The 27,279-nt window shown below is 40.8% G+C and overlaps 1 protein-coding gene across 5 annotated transcripts; it reads right to left on the bottom strand.

Annotated features, from left to right (window-relative positions):
- Window positions 1–596: 596 nt before the first annotated feature.
- On the bottom strand, window positions 597–22,590 carry FER (tyrosine-protein kinase Fer). Of its 5 annotated transcripts, none has more exons than XM_075892830.1 (18): window positions 22,336–22,590; window positions 19,890–20,114; window positions 17,626–17,799; window positions 16,924–17,020; window positions 16,282–16,474; window positions 15,365–15,502; window positions 13,209–13,331; window positions 12,698–12,820; window positions 11,907–12,078; window positions 11,233–11,331; window positions 10,321–10,461; window positions 9,202–9,399; window positions 7,626–7,802; window positions 6,801–7,014; window positions 6,080–6,203; window positions 3,518–3,669; window positions 2,571–2,693; window positions 597–1,152 (listed from the first exon to the last, which is right to left on the bottom strand). In XM_075892830.1, the coding sequence occupies exons 2-18, from the start codon at window positions 20,100–20,102 to the stop codon at window positions 1,013–1,015; spliced, it is 2,601 nt and encodes an 866-aa protein (XP_075748945.1). In that variant the 5' UTR covers window positions 20,103–20,114; window positions 22,336–22,590; the 3' UTR covers window positions 597–1,012. The 5 variants fall into 5 exon arrangements, with proteins under 5 accessions (XP_075748945.1, XP_037278890.2, XP_037278891.2 ...); XM_037422993.2 differs by having other exon boundaries at window positions 10,321–10,437; XM_037422994.2 differs by having other exon boundaries at window positions 10,321–10,416.
- Window positions 22,591–27,279: the final 4,689 nt, after the last annotated feature.

Genomic DNA, 27,279 nt, shown 5'->3' with positions numbered 1-27,279 from the left:
TTTCTCTTCAGGACAAAGTCCCGGATTCTTAAATTTGGGTGCGCTTACCGCCTAAAAGAACAAAGCTTGAACTCCATTCTTTTAACTTGCTACTTGCACATTTGTTAATTATGTATAGTCTCGTAACCGTCGATTAGTGGTCCATTCATTATTTGCCTGAAAAAAAATTTTGCTTTACGAGTTGTTTCACACAGTTACAATGAACTAGTATAGACTAGTGACATTTCACCAGTCAGCTGTCCCGAATCCCCATTTTCTTCTAGCGTCCAGTAGAACAGACAGTTCTGGCGTTCACTTCGGTATCGTGCGTTTTTGTAAATAGCATGTAACTGATCTTATAGAAAATGTGTAAACATTTGTGGATGTATTGTATCCATTCTGTTCTAGTCTCCTTGTATAGGCACAGATGGAAAAAAAAAAACCTGCTTTGGTAGAAAAACAATTCACACAGTACAGACTTTACCAAAAACCTCCTTTTATTGCTTTTTTTTTCTTTGCTTGTTTCGTTTTTCCAGAAAACAGTTGGCGCTAGGTTTTCCCACAGCCACTTCAAGCATGTTAGCAACTCTGTACACTTATTAAAGACATTTTATGACCTTTTCAGTTTTCTGTATTTATATTATTTTGGAAGGTTACACACACAGGAGCAAAAACAGAAAAGTATGGCACAAAATAAATAGCAGCCGAGCTTCCCAGCGACACTGCCCATATAAGCCATCCGTCCTTCCCGTTTCCAGTAATAAGGTTTCATCGTTAAAGGATGTCTCTTTCAGTTCTGTAAAGGTTGTTAATGACTCATAATTTATTAGCTTATGACTTAAATATCTCTTATTTACACAACTGCTGCCAAACATGGGACAACTCAACACAAAATACAAAATGTTCCTTCAGCAAAGAACTTGCTGCCAAAAAAAGACAAAAAAAAAAAACGAATGCAGTGGACAACCGAAATGGCTAATTTGTGAAAAATAAATGTTTACATGTTCCACTATAACTTGTGTCCGTTGTGGTGTCACACATGTCGGCCAATGCCGACCAGAGTTTGATGAATCTCCTGAAACGTAGGCCTCTTATCGGGGTTGTATTCCCAGCACCGGAGCATCAGCTGGTACACTGTGTCCGGTACCTTTTCGGGGGCTGGTAACCGGTAACCTGAAATTTGACACATGGGAGCACTTAGCACTGGTACACACTGGTCACCATGCTATGTTGCTAGGTCAGGTTCGTGGTGAAAATTTTCTGACAGCTGCTACATATACTACTTTCTTGTACAGAGCTACGTAGATCAGTTTTTTAATTCATTTTGTTTGTTCCATGAAAACCTTCGCATTTTCATTACTGCACTTTGGTATACCTTAAAATCCCGAGCAAGAACCCAACTCCCTTGTTCGGGAGTCGGGTGCCTCGTACTGCTTCACGGTTTCTTTCACTGTTTTGATTCGCCCAATGAGGGCAAATGAAAACTGAATTGATGCATATTTGAGAAAGCATTGCATCAGAGGCACCGGCATACATTCTTTATTTTTAGTGGCTCTTCCGCTACCGTGGTGAATTTAGATTCATGACGGAGCAAGCGCACCCCCTCCCCCCCTTCTCTCAATCTTGTCAGATTGTCCTTCACCGTGAGAGGGGTAGCTTGCTCCTGATTTTTACGGTAATTAACAAAACCTCAAGCTTTGTTTGTACCACTTGGACAGTCAGACTACTTAACAAGAAAAAGTCATCAAACCAACTACATACTTCACTAGCATAGGCATTAAAAACTTGCATCAAAGCTATACATTCCTTCATAAACCAAGTATGTCGGGCTTTTAATATATAGGTGTCTGATTAAAACGGTTGGTTCTCAAGGGCCATGTGCACAAAACAGCGTGCTTGTATTAACACTTTCAGTTAATTATGATCACTTAATGTTTTACAGTGAATCTATAAATAACAGTGAACTTGCTGTTTAGAAGAGGAAAGAAAAAGCACAACATATGAATTCAGTGTGTAAGCAAAATGGTCTACATGAAGTGAAGCTTTATATCAGAAACGGTTTTTCTCACATAAAACCTTTGAAGATATCAGTCAAAAAAAAGTACATTAGAGTTAGAAATGTAAACAACGTCGCACTAGATATTTTGTTTCATTAAAAACGCATTAGATAGTTATTCGGAGGGGTGGACGTAAAATACAAAATGCTCGGATTGAACTAGTTTGTTCATGGCGCAGAAAACGCTATAGCTAATAGCGACTGTGGACTACTTTAGCCAAAGATACATTACCTTGATAGATCTACCTTCTTTCTTAGTGGCTAATGTTAAACATGTGCAACGCACCTCTCATTCGTTGTAAACACATCTTTCGAGGAACCAATTGCACAAGGTGTGAACGAAACATTGCTGAGTGCATGCATTGTTTATTCAACAGGAGTACAGGATTTCCAGTTGCTAAGAGTTGTAGCATGAATCTACACCTCTACTATCACCTACATAGCATTTTACTTGCAGAGTGCAGATGTTTTTAGGATATTAGCTGTAAGAGGACAGCATGAATCGCATACCGACAGCACATTGAATGCAGCTCACCTGTGTCTATCAGTTCCCTAGCTCGGCTATTGGACATGCCGCAGTAGGGAGATGCCCCGAGTGAGTAGATTTCCCAGGCCAAGATACCATAGCTCCAGACATCACAGACTGAGGTGTACTTCCCTGTGCACATGAAACCGGCACATGCGTTAGTGTTGGCTTGATCAAAGACAGTCCTCTGAAATTCTTTTGTTATCAATCCTGAGAGAATGTACTCTGAGAAGCTATTGTTTTGTTAGCACATTTCGCGATTTCGTTGTAAAATCTTTTGTTTTATATAGTACAAAACGACCAAAGGTTGAGCTCCTGTTCCAATTTTTGAGAGGCAAAACTTCTGACCATCACCTGTTTAAATTGCTTACTGTGCATATGGGCTATATAGAATTCATAAGGTATCTCGAAAACCATATATACAGTACTCAAGGATTAGAACAAATGTACTCAAGGATTAGAACACATGATTTTTTTTAGTATATCAACTGGTATGTGCGATTGCGTGAGATGACCATGTAGTGTCATCTTGCGCAATTGTGCCAGTGTCATGACGAATCTGGTCTTTCTCTCTGTTCTCCGATTTAAGTATCCAAGTTGAAATTGCACTGATACAACTTGAAGACTGTGGAAATGAAAGCATGTATGTTGCTTAGCCCTCCATTGTCCTGTTTCAATCTGTACTATAGTACTAATATTGCAGACTAAGAGGCTTTCAAAAATACCTCAGATGCACGACGATCCTGACTTTGAAGAAAGCTGATAACAACTGCAATTGGTGAAACAAACGTGTTTGATGCTAGATAAAGTTTATGAAACACTGCATTACAGAGTATTATATGTTCGTGCATTGGCAAAGTGCTACAACCAAACTTGTGCTTTCGCAAAGTGAAGATAGGTTGGCTTTTCTTTAATACTTATGCTAAAATTCACCAAACAAAAGCAATATTACCTACCGAAATTGAGGGCTTCTGGTGCTGTCCATTTTATGGGTATCTGCTTCATGCCGTCGGACACAATGTATTCCTCCTCTTCTCTTGACATGCCAAAGTCCGATATTTTGACTACATTGTTTTTCCCGACAAGGCAATTCCTTGCAGCTAAGTCTCTGTGCAAAATAAAAAAAAATATTTAATTAGTTTATATATCAGATGATTGTGAAGATACATATTGCTATGAATAAGAAGGTGAATGCCACCATCTGTGCATAGGGGCACACAATTAAAAATCTGAACATATGCAAGAAACCTCTCAAGCAGCTGTGAACATAAATTCAAATTGGCAAGTTTTATTGTGATAGGAACTATGCGGAGAGACTGGGCATATTTTCACAATTGGAACGAGGTCCTGTATAAATTCTAAGGGAAGTAACGTCATTCTGGGCATCGTATGTTCTATGTGCAAGTAAAAGTATGCACAAGCGGCCAATGATTGAGCTCAATTTGAGAAAAATCTGCTGGCCATCTTTCAATGCAGAAAACACCCATGGATGGTTCCAGAAAAGAGGTTTAGGCTCCGGCAGAAACTGTATTTTGAATCGCTGGGGGCGGTCATGCACACCCTGTCCTGGCAGGATTTAGAAGACAGCTCATAACTTTCTAGATGCCACGTTCTCATCAGTCAGTTTGCATTGAAGCAACTGACAGCATGCAGGTCGAATTACACGTTGTAGCGGCTGTGTTTCCTCACACCAGCATTTTGCTGGGGGCCAAAGGGGTTACTTACTAGCCTTACTTAAGGTAAGTGAGGCAAGGTAATTCAGCTTCAATAGAAAATGCAGTCATGTACCATTGCGGCTGCATCTTAAAGTGGCCCTGCAACACTTTTTGAGCATGGTCAGAAAACACTGCCGATCGGTAGTAAAGGCTTTCGAGAACACTCAAGCGAAATAATATAGCACAGCAAGCGGCCTGGAATTCGCAATAATTTATCAAAGTCGGCTGAAAATTGCTTTCTCTTCCCTCGACAAATCACAGAATATTCCCAAAAATCAAACGTAGACGACCCATCTATCAGCCATTGGCTGATTTGAACATGGCACGCTCGGTTGTTGCAGATTTCGCCGCGAGAGGTCGTCACTTGTCCACGCATGCGCGCGCGATCGCACTGAAAAAGCCGCATATTTTATGAAAAAAAAATGCTCAAGGTCACGAGGCGAGCATGACGTTTTTTTGTTTGCCCCTCCCATCCCACCAGCTTAGCTTCCAGTGCTTTCTTCGGGACAAGAGAGAATGCGATTGCAGCATGTGACAAATCATTGTAACTCCGCTCAATCTGGACGGATTCTTAAAATGTTCGCGGCATTGAATTTGTGAGGCAATACGCTTTTCCAGTGAATTAATTCTATGGTTGCTCAAAAAAAGTGTTTCAGGAGCATAGTCCGAAAACACTGCCGATTGGTGGTCAAGTCGACAGAAAACACTCAAGCCAAACATTATAGCGCACAATGCAGCCTGGAATTCACCATAAATTCTCAGTCAGCTAAAAAATTACTTGTCAGAGCCAAAGCTCAATCAGCGATTGGCTGATTAGAGCATGGCGCGCTCGGTTGTAGGAGGCGCCATGTGGGAGGCCGCGACTTGTCCAGACGTGCATGCACGATTGCCCTAAAAAGCCACGTATTCAAAAGAAAAAAAGAAAATGCACTCAATGTAACAGGGTACGCGTGACGTATTTTCTTTCCCTGTGCCACACGTCCCTGCTTAGCTTCTAGCGCTTTTGTTGGGACGAAAGAAGAGAGAATGCAATTGCAGTGTGCGACAAATTTTTGTAACTGCGCTCGTAGTGGACAGATCCTAAAAAATTTTTGCGGCGGTGAATTCATTAGCCAATACGCTCCTTTAGTGAATCCATTCTATGGCTACTTGAAAAAGTGTTGCAGGGCCCCATTCAAGATGCCTGAGTAGAGGACCTCTTGCTTTCAAGGATGTAAGATGGCTCTTTTGTCTTTATAGTTATCATAATCAAAGACTGCAATGAATTTTGCGCAAGATGAAGTTTGGTCCATTCTCAATGTTAACCATTTCCATCGGCTCACTCTAGTAGCAAGGGTCAACATCAAGCATGTTTTCACCGTCTTAGCTTGCATGTTAGCTTAGATAGATATGTCAGTTTGCTGCACCTCATTCAACATCTCGCATCACAGATGAGATGATAGCTACATGCATGAAAAAATTAATGACAGTGATTGTCTATTTAATGAATAAAGGAACTGGACATTCATTTTGCCAATTTTTACTCAACGTTCTAACAATATATATTTAATGCTGCCCTTGCATATATGGTACATGACCCGTGTACAACATCATTATATTGCAACTGAAAATTGGAAGCTGAGAGAAACAAAAAGCAGGAGGGCCTAAAAGGGGGTTGTATGTAAACTTAAATGTGGGCCTAGTTGTGGCGGCTAAAGTGTGTTTTCCTGTATGCACGTGACACTCCTTTCAACAACTTCGTGATTGCACATGTAGCTGTCCAAATTGAAATCGTAAACTAAATGTAGGGAGAGTGTGCTGTACCTATGTATGCAGTTCTTGCTTTCAAGGTAAGCCATCCCAGCAGCTGCATCCGTGCACATGTTAAGCAGGTCCTTTGGATTCAACTTGGGACCTTGGTTTCTCAGAAATGCCAGTAGCGAGCCTCCTGAGAATGCAAAACATCAATAAGGCCTATGCGTTCAGCAGGAATACAATGCTAGGCAAGTCTGAGCTATCAAACAGCAAAGCAATAAAAAAGGAAACTGATAAACCCTGGATAAAATTGCTGTAGAGGCTTATAGTTCTTTTTTTTGTGCTGCTACAACAGTGTAAATTCATTCCAAAGTTTCACATTAGAACATAATCTGCTGCTCATGGGTGACAATGTAATACACATGACTCGGTGCGGAGCATTACGTTTTAGTTCTCACAAATTTCAATTTGTGAAATCAAGGTACATAGCTAGCTTGAATTGAGGAGTGAACACCGCCAACAATTGACGGTTTCGCCGAGTTGGCAAGAACATGGAACGCATAAAAAAAACGTTAATTTTCTTGCACTTTGATAATCAGACTTTTCCCTTTACTGCCTCTTGTACACCGGTAACTGCAAATAGAAGTACCAAGATCATTCCTTCATTTAGCAAATACATTTGCAGGCTACTAGGCAGCAAGGTAGCGTTTCCATTTTTGCTGGTACTACCACATACTGCAAACCTGTGCAGTTAACAGTATACATATAAAAGATAACGCAAAGTAGGCACCTGGCACAAGTTCCATGACAATCATGATGGGTTGTTTCTGAACACAGATTCCAATGAACTTGACTATGTTTGGATGGTCATACTGTTTCAAGATTCTTCCCTCCTGGAGAAATTTCTTTTTGTGTTCGTCCGGCAGATTCACGCGGCACGTCTTTACGGCCACGTCTAGCTTTTGTGGATGCAGAACTGCTCTGTAGACATCTCCGAAGTTTCCCTGTTAGAATGAAAAAGTGAGTGACAAAGCTTTCATCAACAGTCATGAGCCGCGAAAGAACCCAAAGCCTGATCCGCGAAAGAACCCTATCGAGGCAAAATTTTTATAGTGACTTCAAACAAACATACCTCATGTAGAAGTGACCTTAAGCAAACATTCAGGAATGCTGCTTCAACACAACCAAAACAGGTATTGGAAATCGTTGCTATTAACTGTCGCAGTCGTGTAGACTACTATGCAAATTTGCAAATATATATAGCGACAACGTTGAATAGAGTCATCCTTCATTATTGAATTCGAGCTACATGTAAATGAAAGATTATGCAGTCTCTGCCAACTAAAGATTGATCGAGTATTCAGTGTTGTTCACAAGTCAATAAGAGAATCAGTGGACGATATTGCACCAGATGTGCGATACAACAAACATTAGTATATCAGCCTCAGTGTGCAATTTTTGTCATTCCAAAGTCACACTGGCTGTGAATTGCCCAACATTTTGCTAGAATTTCACCTACCTGCAAACATTTTTGTGAAATGCTCGCCATAATTTCACACCATTATCTCGGAGAGCTCTAGCGTAGGTAGCACTGACCATTGCACTTGAAACTTACCCTTCCAATCTTCTCAACAAGTTCGACATCATCATTATTCAACTCCCATCGTTCTCTGAAGATTGGGGTCTGCAGTATTGCCCCCGATTTGCTCGTCACAGGAAGACCGAGATGATGCTGATACACTATCAGCTCTTGCACGGTGCTGAAGGCTGGCCCTTCAAACCTGTATTTTCCCTGCATGAAAGCGGTGAGAGAAATTGTTAGCTGCACGCAGTCGTGATCCAAGTTCGAAAGACTGGAAAGTAATGTTAGCATGACAAGCAGAACTAGAGAAATTTCTCATGAAAACAGAGTTTACTGTCATTGTAGGCCAGCAATTTTTACTGCAGACAAAAGTGTTGAGGAAAATTGGCTAGTAGTGCTTGCAAAGCAAGCTTGACTTCTCATGACTGCTCATGCAGGACCTTGTATGGGAACTGGGTAGTCTTGTGTAAATAGTGAATTTCGGGTTCAAAGCAAATAGTGAATTAGTTTGAATAATTTGAAATCAAATGTGAATAGTATATATTGCACGTTTTAAAGAAAAATTAGCATATTTGTCATGACCCAGCTAACTTGCATAATATTTTATAAAAGTTTAAACAAGACCCCCTGAGCAAATTTCTCTTTTTTTTTTCTTTTTGTTCAAAGGAAGTGGAAAGAAGTTTGAATAGTAGCAGGACTCTAGTTTCATTAAAACGCAAGTGATAACTTGTGAAATATGCAATGTTTTAAAATTTATCATTCTTAAAACATATAAGCCGGTGTTATCAGAAAATGAGCTTATACAATGATGAACCGATGTGAGGGTAATATGTTCATTTAATTTTGAAGAGAGACTTCGCGACAGTGTAGATTTCTTCTTGACAGGTGTTTCGACGGCTTAGCACTTGTACAATGCAGTTAAACAACATTTAAAGGGGGCTACACGCGGACATTTATTTGCATACATCTATTCATTCAATTTCAATACTTCAAATTTCCGATAATTTAAATTTGAATCGATACAAATTCGAATGCTGCAACATTCATTTAAATATTTGCACGCACCTAGAATTCGGCATAGTAACCAAGCCATTATGGAGTTGGTTGCTGAGGTCGCATGCTAATTTAGGCTTCCTGAGCAGAACATACGAAGGCTTATGCTTCTAATGCACATTAAAGGAACCACAGGTATATACATTTAATCTGCTGGCTTTCCACTACAAAGGATCTTACAGTGATGCTATTGTTATTGTATATAAAGCCCTACCAGTGAATTTTGTAAATCTAATTTTGTCTTTCTCTTTAGGAATAAACTAAATCAATGTTACAAAATAAAATTGAAGTATAAAATCTCACTTATAACAGTACTCTTACAAAAAAAAATAGATAAGGTGATGTAGCCATTTTATGAGTGAAAAACATTCAGCCAGTCTACCTCCTTGGCGCAGCGGAGTGACTTGATAAAGACTGGTGATCACATCTCTTGTTTAATTTTTAGCTGAAGTATGGTATCCTCAAAGCCTGCACAATCTTTTTAGTATTTTCCAGGCAAGTTCGTTTACGATATCTCCAATCAAAGCGCCCAGAAATAATGTGAAACATCGCTTACATCAGCTGTAGTTTGCACAATGAAGTGCTTGTGACCTTGCCAGCAGACTGAGAGGACCACCTGCTTTGTTTCGTTTCGTATGGTCTCTCGCACGAGGTAGTCACCATCGTTGACCAGAAGCCGAACCACTTCTTCCCTCGGCAGAACACCGTGGAACCAGTCCTCATCTTGCAGCGAGATATTTGGATTCACAGTCATCTAGATGTCATGAATGAGAAAAAAGTGAGACAGAAAATAATGATGCTGTAGTTTGGATATTGTTTTACTTTAGGGAACAAAATTCAGGAGAAACAGTAAAGAATTCACTGCAATCGTTCCGGTGCAGTGTAGCTTTACGGAAACACTAAACAGCCCTGAAGAAACAGCATAAACAAAAACAGTTTGTATTTGCGTTTCCTAAATATGTCTAGAACTATTTAAATTGCTTGTAGAAGTGGAAATACAATATGCCCATTGCAGGATAATGTATATATCAACTAAGCTCTAAATTGTGCTTCTAAAATTTATTTGAAATAAGCAGCTATGTGCTCTCTTTACTAAAATCATATGTTCTATGCCAGTATAATAGATTGAACTTGGTCAGCCATGCTGACATGAGTGAATAAAGTGTTAGTAAATACCAGCACACTTTTTTGTAATGTGGTTTTGTTTCAGAATTATGTAAATAAGATCCAGTATTCCAAGTTGATTGATTATTCCATTACAATTTTTTTTATTAGCAAAGTACACTCTAAGAAGGTCTCAGAAACCAATGGCTATTAGATTTAAGAGTAATTTGTCCTGTTTGATTGATTATTCTAGCGCGCCAGTTTAAACGTTAAGGTTGCAAGACACCACAAAGAGCATGTGATTTAATGAGACGTTTTTGCAACACTTATAATTTATGTGGACATATTTTTTACTTTCTAGATATTTGAAACACACTTCCTAATTCAATATATCTCACTTTCTCAGGCTTGGTAACTCCCAATTAAATAAGCACAATATTAAAGATTAAAGAGACAAGACATGTGCTACAGACTATAGGTAAGCAGACAAGAGACGGATGAAAGAATAGCGTTGCTCAAAAGACGTGGATGACATCACTGTTGCATGCAGGAAGATTGTCGTGAAACTTACACGGCTGTAAGGCTTGAGGGTGCTGTTAGTCTCCTCAGAGGTGTTATTGGAGGTGATGCATTCTTCGGAGTCCTTGGATTGCTGGGGGCGGTTGGCCTGGTATGAATACACTGGACACTGTGGCACACACACTGGTTCGAACTAAAAATATAATGTTACCAGGCGCATTAAGCCACGTGCATCCACGGTACAACCACTCAGAGCTCTCATGTTTTAATGCCGTAAGGGCCACATTTGGTGCAAAGCATTTCGTTATTAAGTGAACCCTAGGTTCTATTCACTAGTGTATGTTAATGCAATAAAACAAAACACTTTTGATTTACGAAAAATAATTGTAAAATTAATCACAAAAGGGTGTGATGTGAGGCTAGCTGCATGGAAGCGACATGAGAAACAATGACTGTAGGTTGAACTAGTGTTAGATAGGTAGGTTTAGTTTCTGCAGCTTTGAATAGTCTGTGGTGTTTAGAAATTTGGCTGACCAGAAAAGAGTGCCACCTTGAAAATCTTGCACCAGCTTTCTGTAGCATTTTACATTTCATTAGCATCCCCTTATTCTTGTTAGTTAATTGTAATCCATAATAAAATGAGTGCATCAGGTGTAAATTGAAGTCGCAGATTTGGCCTAGTAGCATATTTTGCAATGTCGCAGTTTTAACTTCTATGTTTCGTTTCTGCCGATAACAAAAATATTTTGCACTATGTAACTGAGTAACAACAGTTCGTGCTGCTAAGAGATAATTTGACTGTCCACATTGTGTTTGCGTTCGCTCAGTTTAACTAAGGTGTGCCAACTGAAGTACACTATGCTTACAACCATGCACTTCACTGGGCGCATTCTGCCATGCAACGAAAATGCGGGCAATAAGTTCAGGCATGATAAAAAAAAGGAGTAATAAAATATTTATGCACCTGCTTTTTGAGGAATGGGCTCTTTAGCTTGTCCACAAAGTGCCTAGCCGCAATTTTGCTGATTGTTGTAAAATCCATTATTTCATCATCTTTGATGCTCTGAAACAAATAGTTCAAGCGTCACTTGCTGAAAATACCTGGATGAGGCACAAGTTCAGAAGTGCCACTTTATTTTTTTTTTAATCTGTAATGCTCAGAATTCAATGCAGATAAGCTCATCTCATTAGATTTGTTTAGTGGCAAATAAGACGACTTTATTTGCTTTGTTCACTTGAATCTACACATTGCCAGCTCAATTAAGTGGAATTTCTTTTTGCTGAATGAGCATGAAGTGCAGTACATGCAACAGTTGCATTTCCCATAAAATGTGTAAAGATTGTTTCTATTTTTTCAGGGACCAGTTTTCACTGGCCAACATATGTTATGAATTCATTGCTCAGTGAAAAATCCTCCTTCATGTATTGAAAGCTTCTTGAATGTTATTACCGGGCACATTTTGGTCACACGTAGCTACACTGAGCAATGTAAATGATATGATTACTGCTACTTAACACTCAATAAATTATAACACTTATAACAATGAAGATCTCTAATCTGAGTCCTTATTTTGTTCTTAGAAACGTAGAAAGAAAACTTCTGTCTGAAGTGACTCGTATCGCTAGAGAGAGACATACCTGCTCGCCGTTGATAGTGACATCTAGGTCCAAAGCTCTGGGAACTTCGTTTCCCATCTGCGACACAGCCTGTACAAGGAGCTGAAGTTGACTGTTGAACCGCTCTTCCTGGCACTTAGCTTCGTCACGCTCTCTTTTGATTATGTCCACAGCTCTCTTCTTTACCATGGCTCTGCAAATTTAATTAAATGAGTGTTTACTCCACCCCTTGAAAGGTGTCAAAAGGATGTCAGGCGAGAAGCTACAGTGATGTAACTTGAGTGCGCCTGCAACCCTATACATAAACTTGGCACAACAGCACGCAATCTAACAAGGGATCTCATTGCCAGCACAAAAAAGAAAGCTGACATGTAGAGCTAAAGTAAAACAAAAAAAAAAGAGTTAGAAAATCACAAAGTGCTTCTCAACAACTCTGCTAGTGGTAAGGTGAGCAAATTCCATTTACTCTAGTTGTTCAGTATATCTGAAATGGGAAAATGAAATGTCTGCTCACCATAGCAGGTAGTGTTAGGAGGAGCTGAAAAATCTGCGCTTCTTGTTGGAATAAGTTTTTTGTTGACTGACAACAAATGTATAAAAAATAAATTCTGTAGCTACTGCAGTACCTCAGGCCACCTTTTACACACATTTCAACTGAACGTCTGAATTCCTTAGCTGGCAAACAAATGTCGCAAACTGCTGTGCTTGCACAAAGGGCAAGTCTGGGCAACTTGGGAAGAAATCTGAGCATGAAAGTAACTGCAAGAACCTAAATTTTCACCAGCTCTCAGTGCGAATGCAAGGACACTTACGCCGATCCGAGATCTGGAGTCGTCTTTATTTCGGACACATCAACTTGAAATTGCGCCAGCTGTGTCTCTTTCTCCAAAATCACAGCCTGAACATGAGCCACCTTTGCTTGCAGTTCAGTGATCCTGCAATAATGACACAAACAAAATAAGCAAATTGACTTAAATAAATATAGTACAACTGCGGGACTTCAAGGAGTAGCCAACAAGTAGCCAAACGACTGCAATTGGCAGCCGGTCTCAGATTCAGTCAAGAAATATAAATGTTCCAAGAGAGACCGAGAAAATTGTTCTGCAGCAGAAGTTACGATAATGAAAATGTGTACAGTGCTTGCAGTTTCTTTCGATATATGTGCTGTTATATATTTTATCCATGTGCTCTCTTCTTATACCAAAGAAAACTAATAAGCGCGATTGATTCTGATACAATGCAAGTGGACTGTTTATAACTTAGAAGAACATTGTGGTTTCGCCGACATTACTTTGTGCAATTCCACCCTTAAAGTATGCTTACCTTTCTCTCACCGAGTCAATTGTAAATTCGTCGACCGCAATCTGTTCCGGCTTCAGTTTTCCAGCATAGTTGTTTAGCAGCGACTCATCATAATGAAAGTCAATGGGGGGAATTGGTTTTGACCTGAAAGTAGAAAGTTTCACATCAAGACCATATGTGCACTGAGTCAACCTGTGACCTTACAGAATTGAGCTCTAACTCTTACCATTTCCGCACCTGCACAAAGGTCTCCTGCAAACTATTTTAGGGCAGAACACGAACCTGACTGTATGCCCTACAAAAGTCTGTGGCACTAGCATCATAACGAGTGACAAGTGAATTACTTCAATGTTTTAGTGGCTAACCTCCATGTTCATGAACCGATATTAACTTATTGTGGTGAGGCCACTTACGTAAGGAAGAGAACAGTATAAGTATGAGAAAAGCACAATGCCAGTTTTAGAAACGTGCCTTATCTTGTCATAAGTGCGCTTTATGAAAGCCGTCCTTAACTCATTGAGTATAGCCACTGGGAGTGAGGGTAGGTAAATTTTTGCTACAAAATTATTACCTCGAGCAGCAATAAATTAGCTTTACTGCAAGAAACCAACAACAGTATGCACAAAAGCAGCCAAACCTAAATAGCAGAAATGTTTGTAGGTAAAATACACCTTTCTTGTGTGGCCACTTTTCTGCAACTCTCATCTGTGCAGTGGTGTCATCAGGTCACTTTTGTTATTTTCATTCATGTATTTTCTTGCTACGTTTGGTGGTGTTGTCATTTTCCCTTTGGAGTTTGCCATTTTCTTTCACTTTTTTTTAAAACTTCACTAACTTATTGAATAGTTTGAGCTTTCTTACAACATTCTTCTTTTTATGCAAAGTTGCATTTATTGTGGAATAGAACACTGAAGTGAACTTCATTGACAAAATGGCTACATTACAACAGACTTCGTCAATAAGTACCAAGACGTAAAAAAACATTGTGAGTTGTGCAACTAAACAGGACACACGAAAAGCAACATATGAGTACAGCAGCACCAGTAAACTCTCTTAAAGTACCAAGACGTGTGCCTTTAGAGAAAATGAAAAATGTGGAAGCAGCTTGCGATAGAATGCAACAGTCTAGAAAATGTGCATCCGTGCACGGCTGACCAAACAACTAGAGAAGTGTTTGCAGCACTTTGGGAAGTTTTACCAGTATGGAAAAAAGTGTTTTTGCAGCCATAGCAGATATCCGCTACACTATATACTCATGACACTGTCGGCTACGAGACATTTACAAGGTCATCGGTCCCAAAATGAACTGTGTCAACTCCACAAAAGCGCAATGCGACGAGCAGCTGCATACCATGGATATTTTTTGCAGATGGATATTTTCCTGCAGAAACAGCACTGCGAGAAGCTTCTTTACAGTGCTTTTTGTGGAACAGGGGCGGCACGAAAATTCCTGCTTGTCGTAGGCCTCTACCGGATTCCATCGATTGTTAAGGACTCGCCGTCGTGGCGATGTGTATGCATATGCTGTTCAATATTTCTTCTTTGCGGTCCACATAGACAACGAACTGCACAATTTTGTCCCCTTCCACCGTGTTTTTTAAGGAAGCCTTATGTAGATCATAGGCTACCTAAACCGAGCCTTACTTAAGTACGAGGAAAGTTCCGTGATAAGTACAAGGTAGGTCCTTTAAACGTGTTAGGTTCAGGCTTATGACTAAGGTTGACTTAAGTCATAGGGATAAGTTTAAGTTATACTTGTAAATAAGGGGGGTAAGTGTCTTGGCAGAATTCTGTAACAAATTCAACTCATTACGCAGGAAACCCTGAGGAGGTCATAGAAAACTGTTCAAAGTAGATATTTGTCCCTAAAAGATACAATGATTGCTAAGTGAATGAAACGTGCACAATAATACTTTGTCATGCTGTAACATAATGGACAATGGAATGCATATATCAAAAAATACAAATTAACTGATATTTCAAAACATGTATTTCACATGAATGACAGCAGTTATTGGAATGTAACTAACTATAAGACTGATGATTGCAGGTACATCACCTACAGATTTCGTTATTCTTTTCACAGATGTGTGAAGTTAATGACAATGTACTTTTCATGGCTACTTTATTGAATGCATGACTTGATAGAAGGGAAAGATAAATTTTTCCCCGCTTACTTGTATCTGTCGACAAAGTCCTCGTATTCTTTTTCACTGTTGACTTGCTCTATGCTTTCCATGAGGGTGCTGTGAAGCTTTTGGAATGCCTCTGAACACAAATTTGTACGATGTGAGAAGTCTCTCATAACTGCTTGCCTGCAAGAAAAGTAACAAATTATGGCGCGTCCCTGAAAGCTATGAACTGAAGCTAGGACGCAAACTAATGTAAGGAGACTGACACTTTACCAGTAGTCCTGTGGAAGCACAAGCCAAAAGAAGATATCAGTAGATTAATATCAAATGTGGGCTCTTGTAAGAATTAAATAAAGCAAAATACAATGCTATAAACACAAACAACTAAGTTTAAACATGTAAAGCACTAAGTCCTGTTACATTTGCCTGGTGGTGTATTTTTATATTTAGTACTAGTGAATTGATTTCATATACTTGCTGTACTACAGCAGTCAGTTGACTGTGTACTTTTCTGAATTATGACAAGTTCATTCATACATGCAGATGAGAAGATATCTGTCTGAATTCTGCATTGCTGCTGTTTGTTAGCAGTTTATGCATACAGCAAATGAATCCCATATATAACAAGATATGCTTAAGATCGACCTAATTAATGCGAGTTTCAATTACATCAGACAGTACACTGCCAACTACTGGAGCATTGTTTCTTAATCTCATCTTTTTTATTGTTGGGCTCACTAGATCTATATCAGATCTCCTATCTCTCTCTAAGAAACCGTTTCTCTGTGTCGCTGTTGTACACAAAAGCGTTTGTCAGCGCATTGTGCCCAATGTTCACATCCCTTGGTATGAAGCCAGCGATAGCACATAATAGTAGCGTAGCAAGAAGAAGTTCAAAACAGAATGTTTATTTATGATTAGCTATCAATAATATCTATACGTAATGCACGTGATAACAGTACCAGCAATCCACAGCCTCTTGCTGTACAGTTTGTTGATATTGCAGGAGACCTGGCAGAAGCGTTGTTCTCAGATGGTGCTCATAGTTCATTGCTTCATTGAGAAGAAGAATGTAGTCATTATGAGCTTGGTGCAGCTTTCGGGTGGCCTTGACATAACGTTCTTTTGCCTCTTCGACTTTCTTGTTTCCTCGGCCTGGAAACGAAAGCAGTGTGTTTAGGTGCATGCTGTTACGTCACAATTTCATTCAAATGATTATGTAAAGTAAAGAATCCATATTTAGCAAAATCTAGACCTGGAAACCAGTGAAAGGTTGCAAAAATTTTTGGAATTATTTGTAAGCAGCAGTTAGTATAACCTCTTACAACCGTAAGGAGCGTGAAGAAGTCCATAATGGGTTAATATATTCTATTTTCAAGATGTATTTTCAACATGTATGCGGTTTTCAACATACTGGAAAACACGCTTGGGAGATCACTGAAAAAAAAAAAAGCATGACATAGCTGCCAGTAATGTGTTCCTGAGAAGCTTGACAAAAATTAAATTCCAGTTGCTGTACCAATAACAGGGAGAAAAAAATTAAGGCTCTTCATTTTCACTGAAGTAAATGTTATTGTTTAGAGAGCTGCTGATCTTGCAGTTACCTTTCATAAACTGGTCTTCATATTTTTCCTTGGCAGCTGCCGCATTCTCAATGCATTTCTCATACTCCGAGGTGCTCCGGAGGACAGCATCTCTTAGCTTTCATGAAAAGAAATCGATGCAAGTTTGTCAAGATGAAAAACAACCACCATTAGTGACCATTTTAGTAAAACTAAATGGTGGCTATAGTGCGTGTTACCTTTACAAGTCGTATATGAATTGTTTCATTTGTAATGGACAGGCAATTATACACTTCAAGTTCAGTTTTGTGACATGTTGTTGCAGTGAAGACTGCTGAATGTAAAGCAGCCTCTGGTTTTTAACAATACATTCACCTAATTAGTGTAACTGAAAGGGTTGGTGTCAGCCTTTTTTGCATTTTCTATTGTGAGTAAGATTAGCTCCACATCATGTCTTTTTTTTATGATGCTTAGTTTTTCATATCGGTGAATAATAAAATGAGCACATTCTGCTAAAATGTTCGTTCCTCAAGATTTGTCAGTGTTTTATTCTGATTATGCTGCTACCTTTGAGCATGCGCTTCATTGATAAGTGTGCAGATTTGACTCTTAAAGACATTTTACACCTTAGGCAGTGTACATTGTAGTTTTAACACATACTACACAAATCACACGTGAGTCAATTGAATAAAACATGTCTTCCAAACACTTAAAAATCGTTGAAGAAGAACTTCAAAGAGGTACCCTCGTGAGCTCTCCATGGATCCTTTGATGTTCTTCCTGATACACTTTCCGGAGGGCCCTTTTTTCCAAGATTAGGCAACTCAACTTGTCTAGGGTGTGAGTGGCAACCAGATCAGCATTTTGCTTAACGAGCCTTCCAATAGTCTCCGTTGTATCAATGACCGAGTTCCATGCCTGAAAGGAAGTATGGTTCCTTTTGTTACTCATCACAAGTCTTAACAGAAAGATCGCAATCATAAAAAAATAACACCTAGCATTTCCAGAAGCCTTAGACAATAACTTTCCTGCAAAACAATATTACCTACTGAGGCTTTATCATTAATGAACACACTCAACAGTTTTACATCTTTCAAGGCGGAATATCACCCAACATCCAACAATGTTGATCGTTAACCTTGCAAGCTCTTTGTTGTTTTTTTTAACTGTACAATTGGTACACTGAGCAAAGGTGTGTTGGGTGAACCGTTGGTAGAGTAGCTGCAGTGTGCGGCCAAGTAAGGTGAAATGGGTTTTATCATTGGCCACTGTAGGAGCATCTTAACATGAGCAGAATGCAAAAATGATAAGGTTTCATGCTTTGCATGGAGTATCAAAGAACTCCAGGTGGTCAAATATAGTATTGAAAACTGGGCAAGTTGGTAATGGTTCATAGATGGTTGAGGTAAACAGTGCAAGAAACGAAGACAGAGTAAAGGGAAAGACACAGGACGAGTGCTTCATCGCAGCACTCGTCTTGTGTCCTTCCCTTTGCTCTGTCTTCGTTTCTTGCACTGTTTACCTAGACCAGCTATGGTCAAAACGTGTCAAGAGCCGCCCATTACAGCACCTAGTATTTGCTGTTGGGCATTAAACCTTATAACTTATTTTAAAATTAGGAGCCAGGCAGAACTTTGGTGCAGTCTAGTGTCTTGTAACCTGCTGTAACTTCTCGCACATAGCTGCAATTCTCTGAAGAAGGCGCACTATATCTAAAGCACCCTCATGACGGAGATAAGAGGATAAGGCAAGCAACTATGCAGCGGGTGTTCTTGAGGAACGTGCACGTGCTCACTGGGTGCGAGATAGTGGCAGTGCTTCATTAGGTTCCTGCCTCGTTTACTTAGCTATGAATGCTGCTAGAGAAACCTATGCTGTGCAGAAAAGCTAACTTGCAGCTCTTTGAGATAATTGTAACTTGAGCTTGGATCAATCAGAATAAAATAAATCTTGAAATATCCTTGACTGTTCATTTCATTATGTAGATTGAGAATGCCCTAATGGCAGGTAAGTGTGCTGCTTTGATACTTTATGTACATTGTTCATTATGCAATTAAAATCCAGAAGGTATGACATGCCTGGCTAAACGATGGGAGAGAAAAGAACAAGACATTGTTGTATGTATAGATTGCATAATATATGATAGTGTAACATGTTTTTTTGAAACTGTGTGCTTGCACTGCACATCACAAATAAAATGCAAGTTCATAAAAGCAAAGTTGCTTTTCACTAATCTTACTACCACTACAGTTGTGTATGCGACAAATTCTTTAAGGTTCAGTAGAAGTCATCATGTATTATACAAGTCTAGCTCATTTTGAGAAAGCTCTTTTGAGCTGAAGAATTTTAAGTGATGCGAGTGGACCATGAAAATGTGTCCTTGTATATTAGCTTCATTTTAAAAGAAGTGGCATTAAGCCAAATCTTCTAATAGACATTTTGCAAGTTTCCTTTGGTTCTCTCCAATGCATGCATCCCATTAAGTCCAAATTCCAAAAATGAACAGCTTTTTAGTTAATTTACTGATGTCCATCTTAAAGAGAGTCTTGCGTATCTCTGGGCATACTCTGTTACCCACCTTAGGCTATGTTTTTTTTTTTTTCTTGAATATGGTCATGGCACACAATGAGCCATTTATTTATAAAAACTGCAATACCCTTAATCAAAATCAAGGTTAGAGCACAGGAATATTCCTTCCTATAGTAATAGAAATCTAATGCAATAAAATCAGTGCTGATAGAATGCCTACCTTTATTGCAGGAGAAAGAAATGTGGTTTTCTTTGAGAGTAGCAAATCATTCAGGAAATAGTGCTCACCACAATAGCGAAGTAGCCGTGGTGAGCTGGAGTCGAAAGGCGTGTCTTGCATTTACATTAATATCTCGATTTATAATGCACTGCTATCAATAAAGCAATATTTTAGATGTTCTAAAGCATAATTCTGTTCCTGCAACCTAAATTGTTTGTGTTTAGTGTTACAAAGCAACGAGCAGGCCGTTAAAACATACCTTTGCTACTAGACTGCCAGCGAGTTCATCCCCAGTTTCTACTTTGGCTGCTTGCACACACAAAGCGCTCAGGGCCAAGGAATATTCGCGGTCGCATTTCACACGGTGCACAATGCAGCGGCGCATGTTCTCCAGAAGTCTGAGCTCAGCATCTTGCACAGAGAGGAGTGCATCGTGGGAGCTCCAGCCTTGGAGCTCTGTGGCAAACCCCATCAGCACAGTGACCTGCAATAACATTTACACAGCTTTTTAAACACTCTGTTGAAATAACAGTGTGAAGTGAAAAGTACACAGACCATGGCACATTGTCAATCTTACTGTGCAGAAAGAGGGAAAACATGAGGCATGTGTTCCGGCTGAAGCTTCGACGAGTGAACCAGTCTTCTTCGAGCTTCGGAGAAGAAAAGCATACTAGTCGAAATGTCAGCTTGAGCACATATCCCTGGCTTACGGATTTTTTTTTTTTTTTCCCCATTCTGAGCTTCTATCTTCCCTTTCCTGACATTTTTTGCATGTATGGAAAGAGCAGTTCCAAAGATATATTTGAAATGAGAAAGTGATATCAAAAGCCATCCATGCACTTGATTTATATATATATATAATGAAAAAAAAAATATGATGCTCATAATGCTACTGTATATCTGCGCTTACAAAGGCACATATACATGTTCTTGAAGTGCTGGCCTAAACAGATTAAACGAAGGCCAGAATGACTAACTGCGCCGTGTTATGATATCACGTTAGAAAAAAAAAATAATATCCTTGAAACAAGTTGTATGCTTCAGCATATATACGTCGCACGTGTCACACTGAAATCACCATCTTCACTTACCTTCCGCGCCAGAGTTATCGACGCGTGGAGCGAATTACGCAAGCGCGCACGAAAGCAGCCGCGCCTTTCTCGCGATGTTTTTTCAAGATATTGCTCTGCCTACGACGGCTTAAAGCCGCGTCGTATAGTCGATGCTAAAGGGTGTATCTATCAGAGCGGCCTTGGTTTGGCTCGCTGCCCTGATCACTGCCCGAGTCTCATGGACAGAGAAGAAAAAAATGGGAGCAGCCGCGGGCGTTTATCCCCGGTTCGATCTCGTGCGGCGACTGCTGCCTTCGGAAAGGGCTAGCTGCGCGTTGTTTGCGTCGGCATAATGAGAGGTGTGGGGATGCAGTTACTAGCGCACGCATGTCATGCGGGGAAATATGCCGCGCGGCTTTCATTTGCATAAGCGCGAAAAACGTCGGCTTCCGCCGCGCGCCGACCGTTATGTAACCATAGCATCAGGTACGCACCGCACACCCATAAGGTGCGAAACGATGCGCGACTTAAACCAATGTTCAGGAGGTTGAAACGTGCATGGCGTTTTCTACGTGGACGCAATGAGTCAATTCAGGTATATCAAAAGTTTGCGTCTAAGAATAGGGTACCCAATGGGTACTCCAAGCTTTGTGATAGCGTTTGTCGCAACTTGGTTAGACCCGTTAAATGACGGAAATAGGCTGTTGCAAAGATAGCATTCGTTGCGTACGTACACACTATTTGCGTCAGTTAACCTGCGTTCCAAAGATAGTGTACGACGCATGCGCAGTAGCGACCAACGCTAACGCAAAGTTTTAGGTAAATTTCCTAATCGTGAACACACACACACACACACACACAAATAAAAGCGTACGTGACTTACGGATTTTCGCCTCGTAGTATATATTCGTGTAAAATGGAAAGCTATTGCGACTTTGATGTCGCGACGGTTTCAGTTAGTTTCGGTTCTCGCGCGCACATCGTGCGTTGAAGGATGGTGCTTTTTTTTTCTTTCTACCTTGGTTTACAATGATACGGAAATCATTGTAGGCTCACAAACCGCTAAAATACGTATCGATAATGCGTGATAACGGAGTTCAATAAATCGCAGACAGCAAGCGCGTATCAGTCAAAGTACTTGGCCGTTTAGTGTGGTTTTCATTATCGATAAACCGACGTAATCGCATAGACTGCGCGCTACTTTTGAGCGTTTTTGAGCTAAATTGTACATGGCGATCTTTCACTAGAACGCGTTAAGACAATATTTAAGAAAAACCCGACCGCATATCGGGAGATTTACAACACATAGAGAGAAATTGCGCCTTACAATCGTGTTGCAGCGGGCAACCGCAACTCTCGCGTTTATTTTAACATCCCGACCAGGGCCGAAGATTGTGGACACAGTCTGGCCGAGTTCCGCATCAGAAATACATGCCTAATTTTAGAAGCCGGCCTCCGGCGCCGGAGTCAGCGCTAGCCCACGCGCTTTCTGCTCCCAGACTTTTCTTCGTCCGATGTGCACCATCGACGCACATTTTCACCGATTGCCGCAAAACGAAATGGCCTTCTAAGAAATTCGCATATCGAAGACGTCGTCTACTAAACCAGCTACTCGATTTTCGCTATTCACTACATTGTCACTATCGCACTTACTTGCGCGAACGGCGAAGACGAAGGCTTTTTTTTTGTTCCTCGGAGCAGCGCAACACACAACTTGGGAACTCAGGGACGTATCCGAAACAGACGGCCGTAATCCACGTTGCCCTTCATTCGAGCGACAGGTTAATCCAGAGTACGGGGCAATCACAATCACACACGCTGAGTCTCCGTAGTTACGCCAGCAGCACTCTGCGCACGGTTCACGAGACCAAGCACCACAAAGACGCAGCCGCACGCTCTGAATGCTACTCCGTCTCTCGCTGGAAAAAGCGACCGTGGCGGAAAAGCTCTCTCTCGGGGAGAGAGCGGCGAGATCGTAGGTCGGGGAAAGAAAGCGCTGCTTTAGTTCGGCCGTGGCCCGCCAGGGAAATTCGCGCACCGCGGGAAAGCCGAAAGTAGGGCGACCAGTCGGACAACATGGTCACGCCAGCTGCGCCGCGACATATCTAAGGAATTTATTGAGCCCGCTCGTTTGCTATCTGTGCGAGTTGTGCTATTGCGCGAAATAACGTACGGACCAGTTCCGCCTGTGGCATGTGTCACTTTGTTTTGAAACACGGCCGACGAAAGTGTACCGAAAAGGGAGAGTACCAGCTGTGAGGAGTCAAAACTAATAGACTTGTGATTAGTGTTTTTATCGCCGCTTTACATTGTCTGCGATAACGTATTTTCCACTTTCCATTGTGCAGGGAAGTTGCGGAACTCTACGGTTAGGCATGTATATTTGGCCAGTGACAATCAAAGCGATATGATCACAGTGATATGATGCTATAATTGACGCTTGTTAAAAATCTTAAGTGCCCATATTGTCGAATTGAATATTTGGAATCCAATTGAAGTTCAAAGTATAATTAGGTGCAGAAATTAGCTTATTATTCGGCCCTAATTCGATCATTCAAACATTTTAGCTCTAGATGCGAGTCAAGTTAGGTACGAGCTGGTTTGACAATTAAATAGCTAACATTCAATAATATGTTCTAGCATTTTAAAATCTTACGTGATCGGCTCGAGTAAGTTGAAGGTAACTAAAATCGTAAACTTCGCTTTTTGTATGTCCGACACGCATGAACTGTTGAACAATTTATTGTAATAAAGTATTGGTACCGCGATAAGCTACCATATACTGGCAATAGGCAGGCAGTGATCGTGTCGATAATCGTATGAACTTGATGTGAGGTCACATCGACTGTGTAAATCGCATTCTTGGACAAAATCCTTACCGATTTGCAAAAAGTACTCTATTCAAATGCGGAGTTTACGTCGATTGCAATGAAATTAAAGATAGTTTCCAACGATGGTTGCTTTCCGACACTTTTTCACCGTCATTCTCGTTTTCCCCGCTTGGGTCAAGTTCATGTGCTCTTCCAGAATAAATTAGTGCTTCGAGTCATGTTTCTTACATTTTGCATATTACATTATGTCGATGTAAAATCTGTATGTAAAGAGTTTTTAACGCTTCAACAACCAACCTATGACTGCGATAAGCTCAATTAAGCTGTAAATCATTGTTAGTGATTGCGTTTAGAAGAAATAAAATAATTTTGCTGTTAATATTAATGTTCCTTGGATCTGTAGGACAGCTATAATTTTTTGGTATTATAGCCCACCTCCTTCGATCTTGAAATGCCATATTTTCCCGTGACATATCGAAGGATTAAATTTAAAAAAAAGAGCACTCGTATTTCGACCCCAGTATAATTTAGACAAGATTGATGTACTGCACAGTTGTCATTACGCACGACGGAAGCATAGCCTTTCTATTTGTATGCCGGGCGGAAATACTGACTACCCCTTTCTGATGCCAAATAACATCACAACATTCATTTAACAACATTGATTCAACATTCGTTTAACAACACTCACTCGCTCACTCAATGAATAACGAAATAAATGATGAAATACATCTCTATAGGCCACATGTCAGCGCGAAAGGTGACGTGGAAATTCCTTTTATATGAAAGGCATAACTGTGATCAAAGAAAAGCAAGATCATGCAAACACTAAATTGGGCTTAAGAGCAGACGCTTGTTCTGTGGTGCATCGTGCACACTGCAGTGGGCTTCGAACGCTTGTTCGAGACGAGAAGCGTGTTTGCAATGGTTTCCCTTTAGACGATCCGAGATGGGGAGGGCCTTCTTTCTGGTAGGTGGTATAGGGTAGTACAAAGGCTAACACGTGCTGACGTCATATGCCGGCACACGTGGAGCTTTCGTTGCAAAGATGTAGTAAACGTCTTCACCGCAGAGAAAAAACGTCGCCATGCTGTGCTGCGCACGGGAGTACAAAGGCTGACGTCACAGCCTCGGTAGTGTGTCAGTGAAACTACCTTATTGCGTTCACAACAGGCACCTGGCTGGGCCCACTCGAAGACAGTGTATTTTTTATTTTTTTGAAAGCGAGGGCGAGGTTGCACTTGCATGTACCACAGCCCAGACAGGGTTATGGTGGCGCCCGTTGGGCCTTCGTTGAAAAGAGTCATGCAAACACTTCATTTTGAGGGGCGGTAGCACAACATGGCTGAAATGTTAATGGGTGACAGCCTATCGCGCTCTTACCTTGTCGCCTGGCGGTGGCCTCTGTAAGTAGTCCTAGATCCAGCGGGCAGCACTTAACAAGTTTGAGCATGGTCTTGTTGATGTGTCATGTTTTAAACTAACCGGCTTTATCACACGAGCGTGATAAAACCCAGCCTACTTGACATGGGAGGTGCTTCGTTCAACAACTATATGTGGGAGCACGATAAAACGACCCCTACACCGTACGTGACAGTAGTCGACTCATAAAGGCTATCACTATCGCTCTCAACTGCATCACCATCAAAACACATCTGTTCACGTTCAGGCTCTTACGGGAATCATAATAATAGCTGGACACGCCCACACAGGTATACGAAGCTTGCGATGTTCCTGATACACCTCATACGCGCGCTGCTATTTCCCATTTGCCAGAGCGACCTGCTACGTACCGAGTGCTGTCACAGGTATGTGATCCCACCCCAGCAGTGCACCTCACAGCATGTCACCCTCTCTCCATCCGTTTGTATCTTCTCTTTGATCTCACCCTACAATCGATTGGCAGTGTCCTTGAAATATGAAAAAGGGAAAATTGTTCGAGGGGCTTGTTCAGTAACAGTTGTTGGGTTTTTACGTCCCGAAACCGCTTTGGAATGCCGCAAGAGAGAGCTTTGGAGTGCCCCGCCGCGGTGGCTAAGGTACTCGGCTGCTGACCCGCAGGTCGCGGGATCGAATCCCGGCTGCGGTGGGCTGCATTTCCCATGGAGGCGGGAATGTTGAAGGCCCGTGTGCTCAGATTTGGGTGCACGTAAAAAACCCCAGGTGGTCAAAATTTCAGGAGCCCTCCACTGCGACGTCTCTCATAATCATATGGTGGTTTTTGGACGTTAAACCCCACATATCAATCAATCGGGGAGCTTCGGAAATTTTGAAGATGTGGTGTTCTTGAACGTGCACATCGCACAGTTCATATATATCGCACAGTAATTAGTTTTAAATGATAATTATCTCACTGTTAAATTGCATGATTTGAACTCTCAAAGATGTCTGCCGCATCTTATAGTTTACTTGGTATATCAGGCACACATTATCTGATCCAGTGAATGTTTCTTTCGTAAGGCGGGATTTGTACACTATTCGACATCCAAACGCAGCTGACACATCGCGAATATCTCGTTCTATAGATGGAAACGATAAATACGCAAGACCATCGATTGCTGCAAATATTGTATTTTTTTATTCAACTGAGCGATCACACTGCAGTTTCCCGTTCACCGGCGTATACACTCGGCAAGAAATGTTGCAAAAAGGATAACCAAAGTATACAGGAAAAAAGCACAAATATTCTATTATAACTGTGTTCTCTTTGACGGTTGTAGCAGCAGTCGAAAACATTTTACTCGCTAGCTACAGAGCAAAAAAACAAGATTCATGACGACGTACGTTTGAACATGTTTTACGTTCGGCGTATTCCAAATAACATACATGACAAACAGAAAGTGTTCCACGATATAGAATTGTATGCAGTTCTTCGGCAAACTAAAATAATTTTAGTTTAACCGCATCTTTGAAGTTCATACCTCGGTATTAGCTACAGCATCTTTATACACATGAAGAAGCACGCTCGCTTTGGTTATATTCAAGAATTCCCATCGTGCGTCGTCGGTAACACTATATAACCAGTTAAAAGCTTTATCCGTCTACTCTTCTTTTTTCTGCATGCACAAATTTTCTTACAAAAACAGGGCGATTATATAGTGACAGTTAACATGAACATACCTATAAGCATGCAGCTCATACTATACGGCAAGTTTACTACTTGCTCTAACAGAAAAAGAAAGAAAAAAATACCTGTGCGTTGAAATAGTGCACTAGCACCCTCTTCCTTTTACCTGTATATTAAGCTCCCAGCTGAGATTTGCTTATGGTGTTAAATTGAACACCATCAAATGTAGCGGCGAGAAGAGAAGCCACATTAGCTCTTACTCGCGGTTATACAAAGTCTTACTAGGCTAACGCGTTTCGCAAGATGCCGTAGTATTAGTCTGCACCTATTTAAAACTGTTCCTTTCAAGCTTTACTGTGTGACCCGAAGCACCGCACCGACGTCGTAAAGGTTTCAGAGTCGTGGCTTCAGAGTCACGTTTGTCTTTGTAAGTACATACTCGTTGTTTCAAGAAACGTCACCAGGAATAGACTCATAATACGGGCTCTTGGCACGGTAAGAAAGCAACACTTTCAGCGCGGCTAAAGCACAGCTCAATTTCCGCTTTGCTTTCAATATCGTTATAGAAAGCAGCGTGTGCGGCTGTAAAATCACACGGATCGCCTGTTTTGTCAAACAAACCTCGTTAACGAACTGGAAAGCGTATTTACAGTCTTTGACCATGCACCGTGGGCACAGCGAACTCACGGTACCAGCAAG

This window comes from Rhipicephalus microplus, chromosome 4 (genome assembly GCF_043290135.1).
Source record: "Rhipicephalus microplus isolate Deutch F79 chromosome 4, USDA_Rmic, whole genome shotgun sequence".
Lineage (NCBI taxonomy): Eukaryota > Metazoa > Arthropoda > Arachnida > Ixodida > Ixodidae > Rhipicephalus > Rhipicephalus microplus.
Note: the sequence above shows the minus strand (reverse complement) of the source record. Positions and strands in the feature narration are given on the sequence as shown.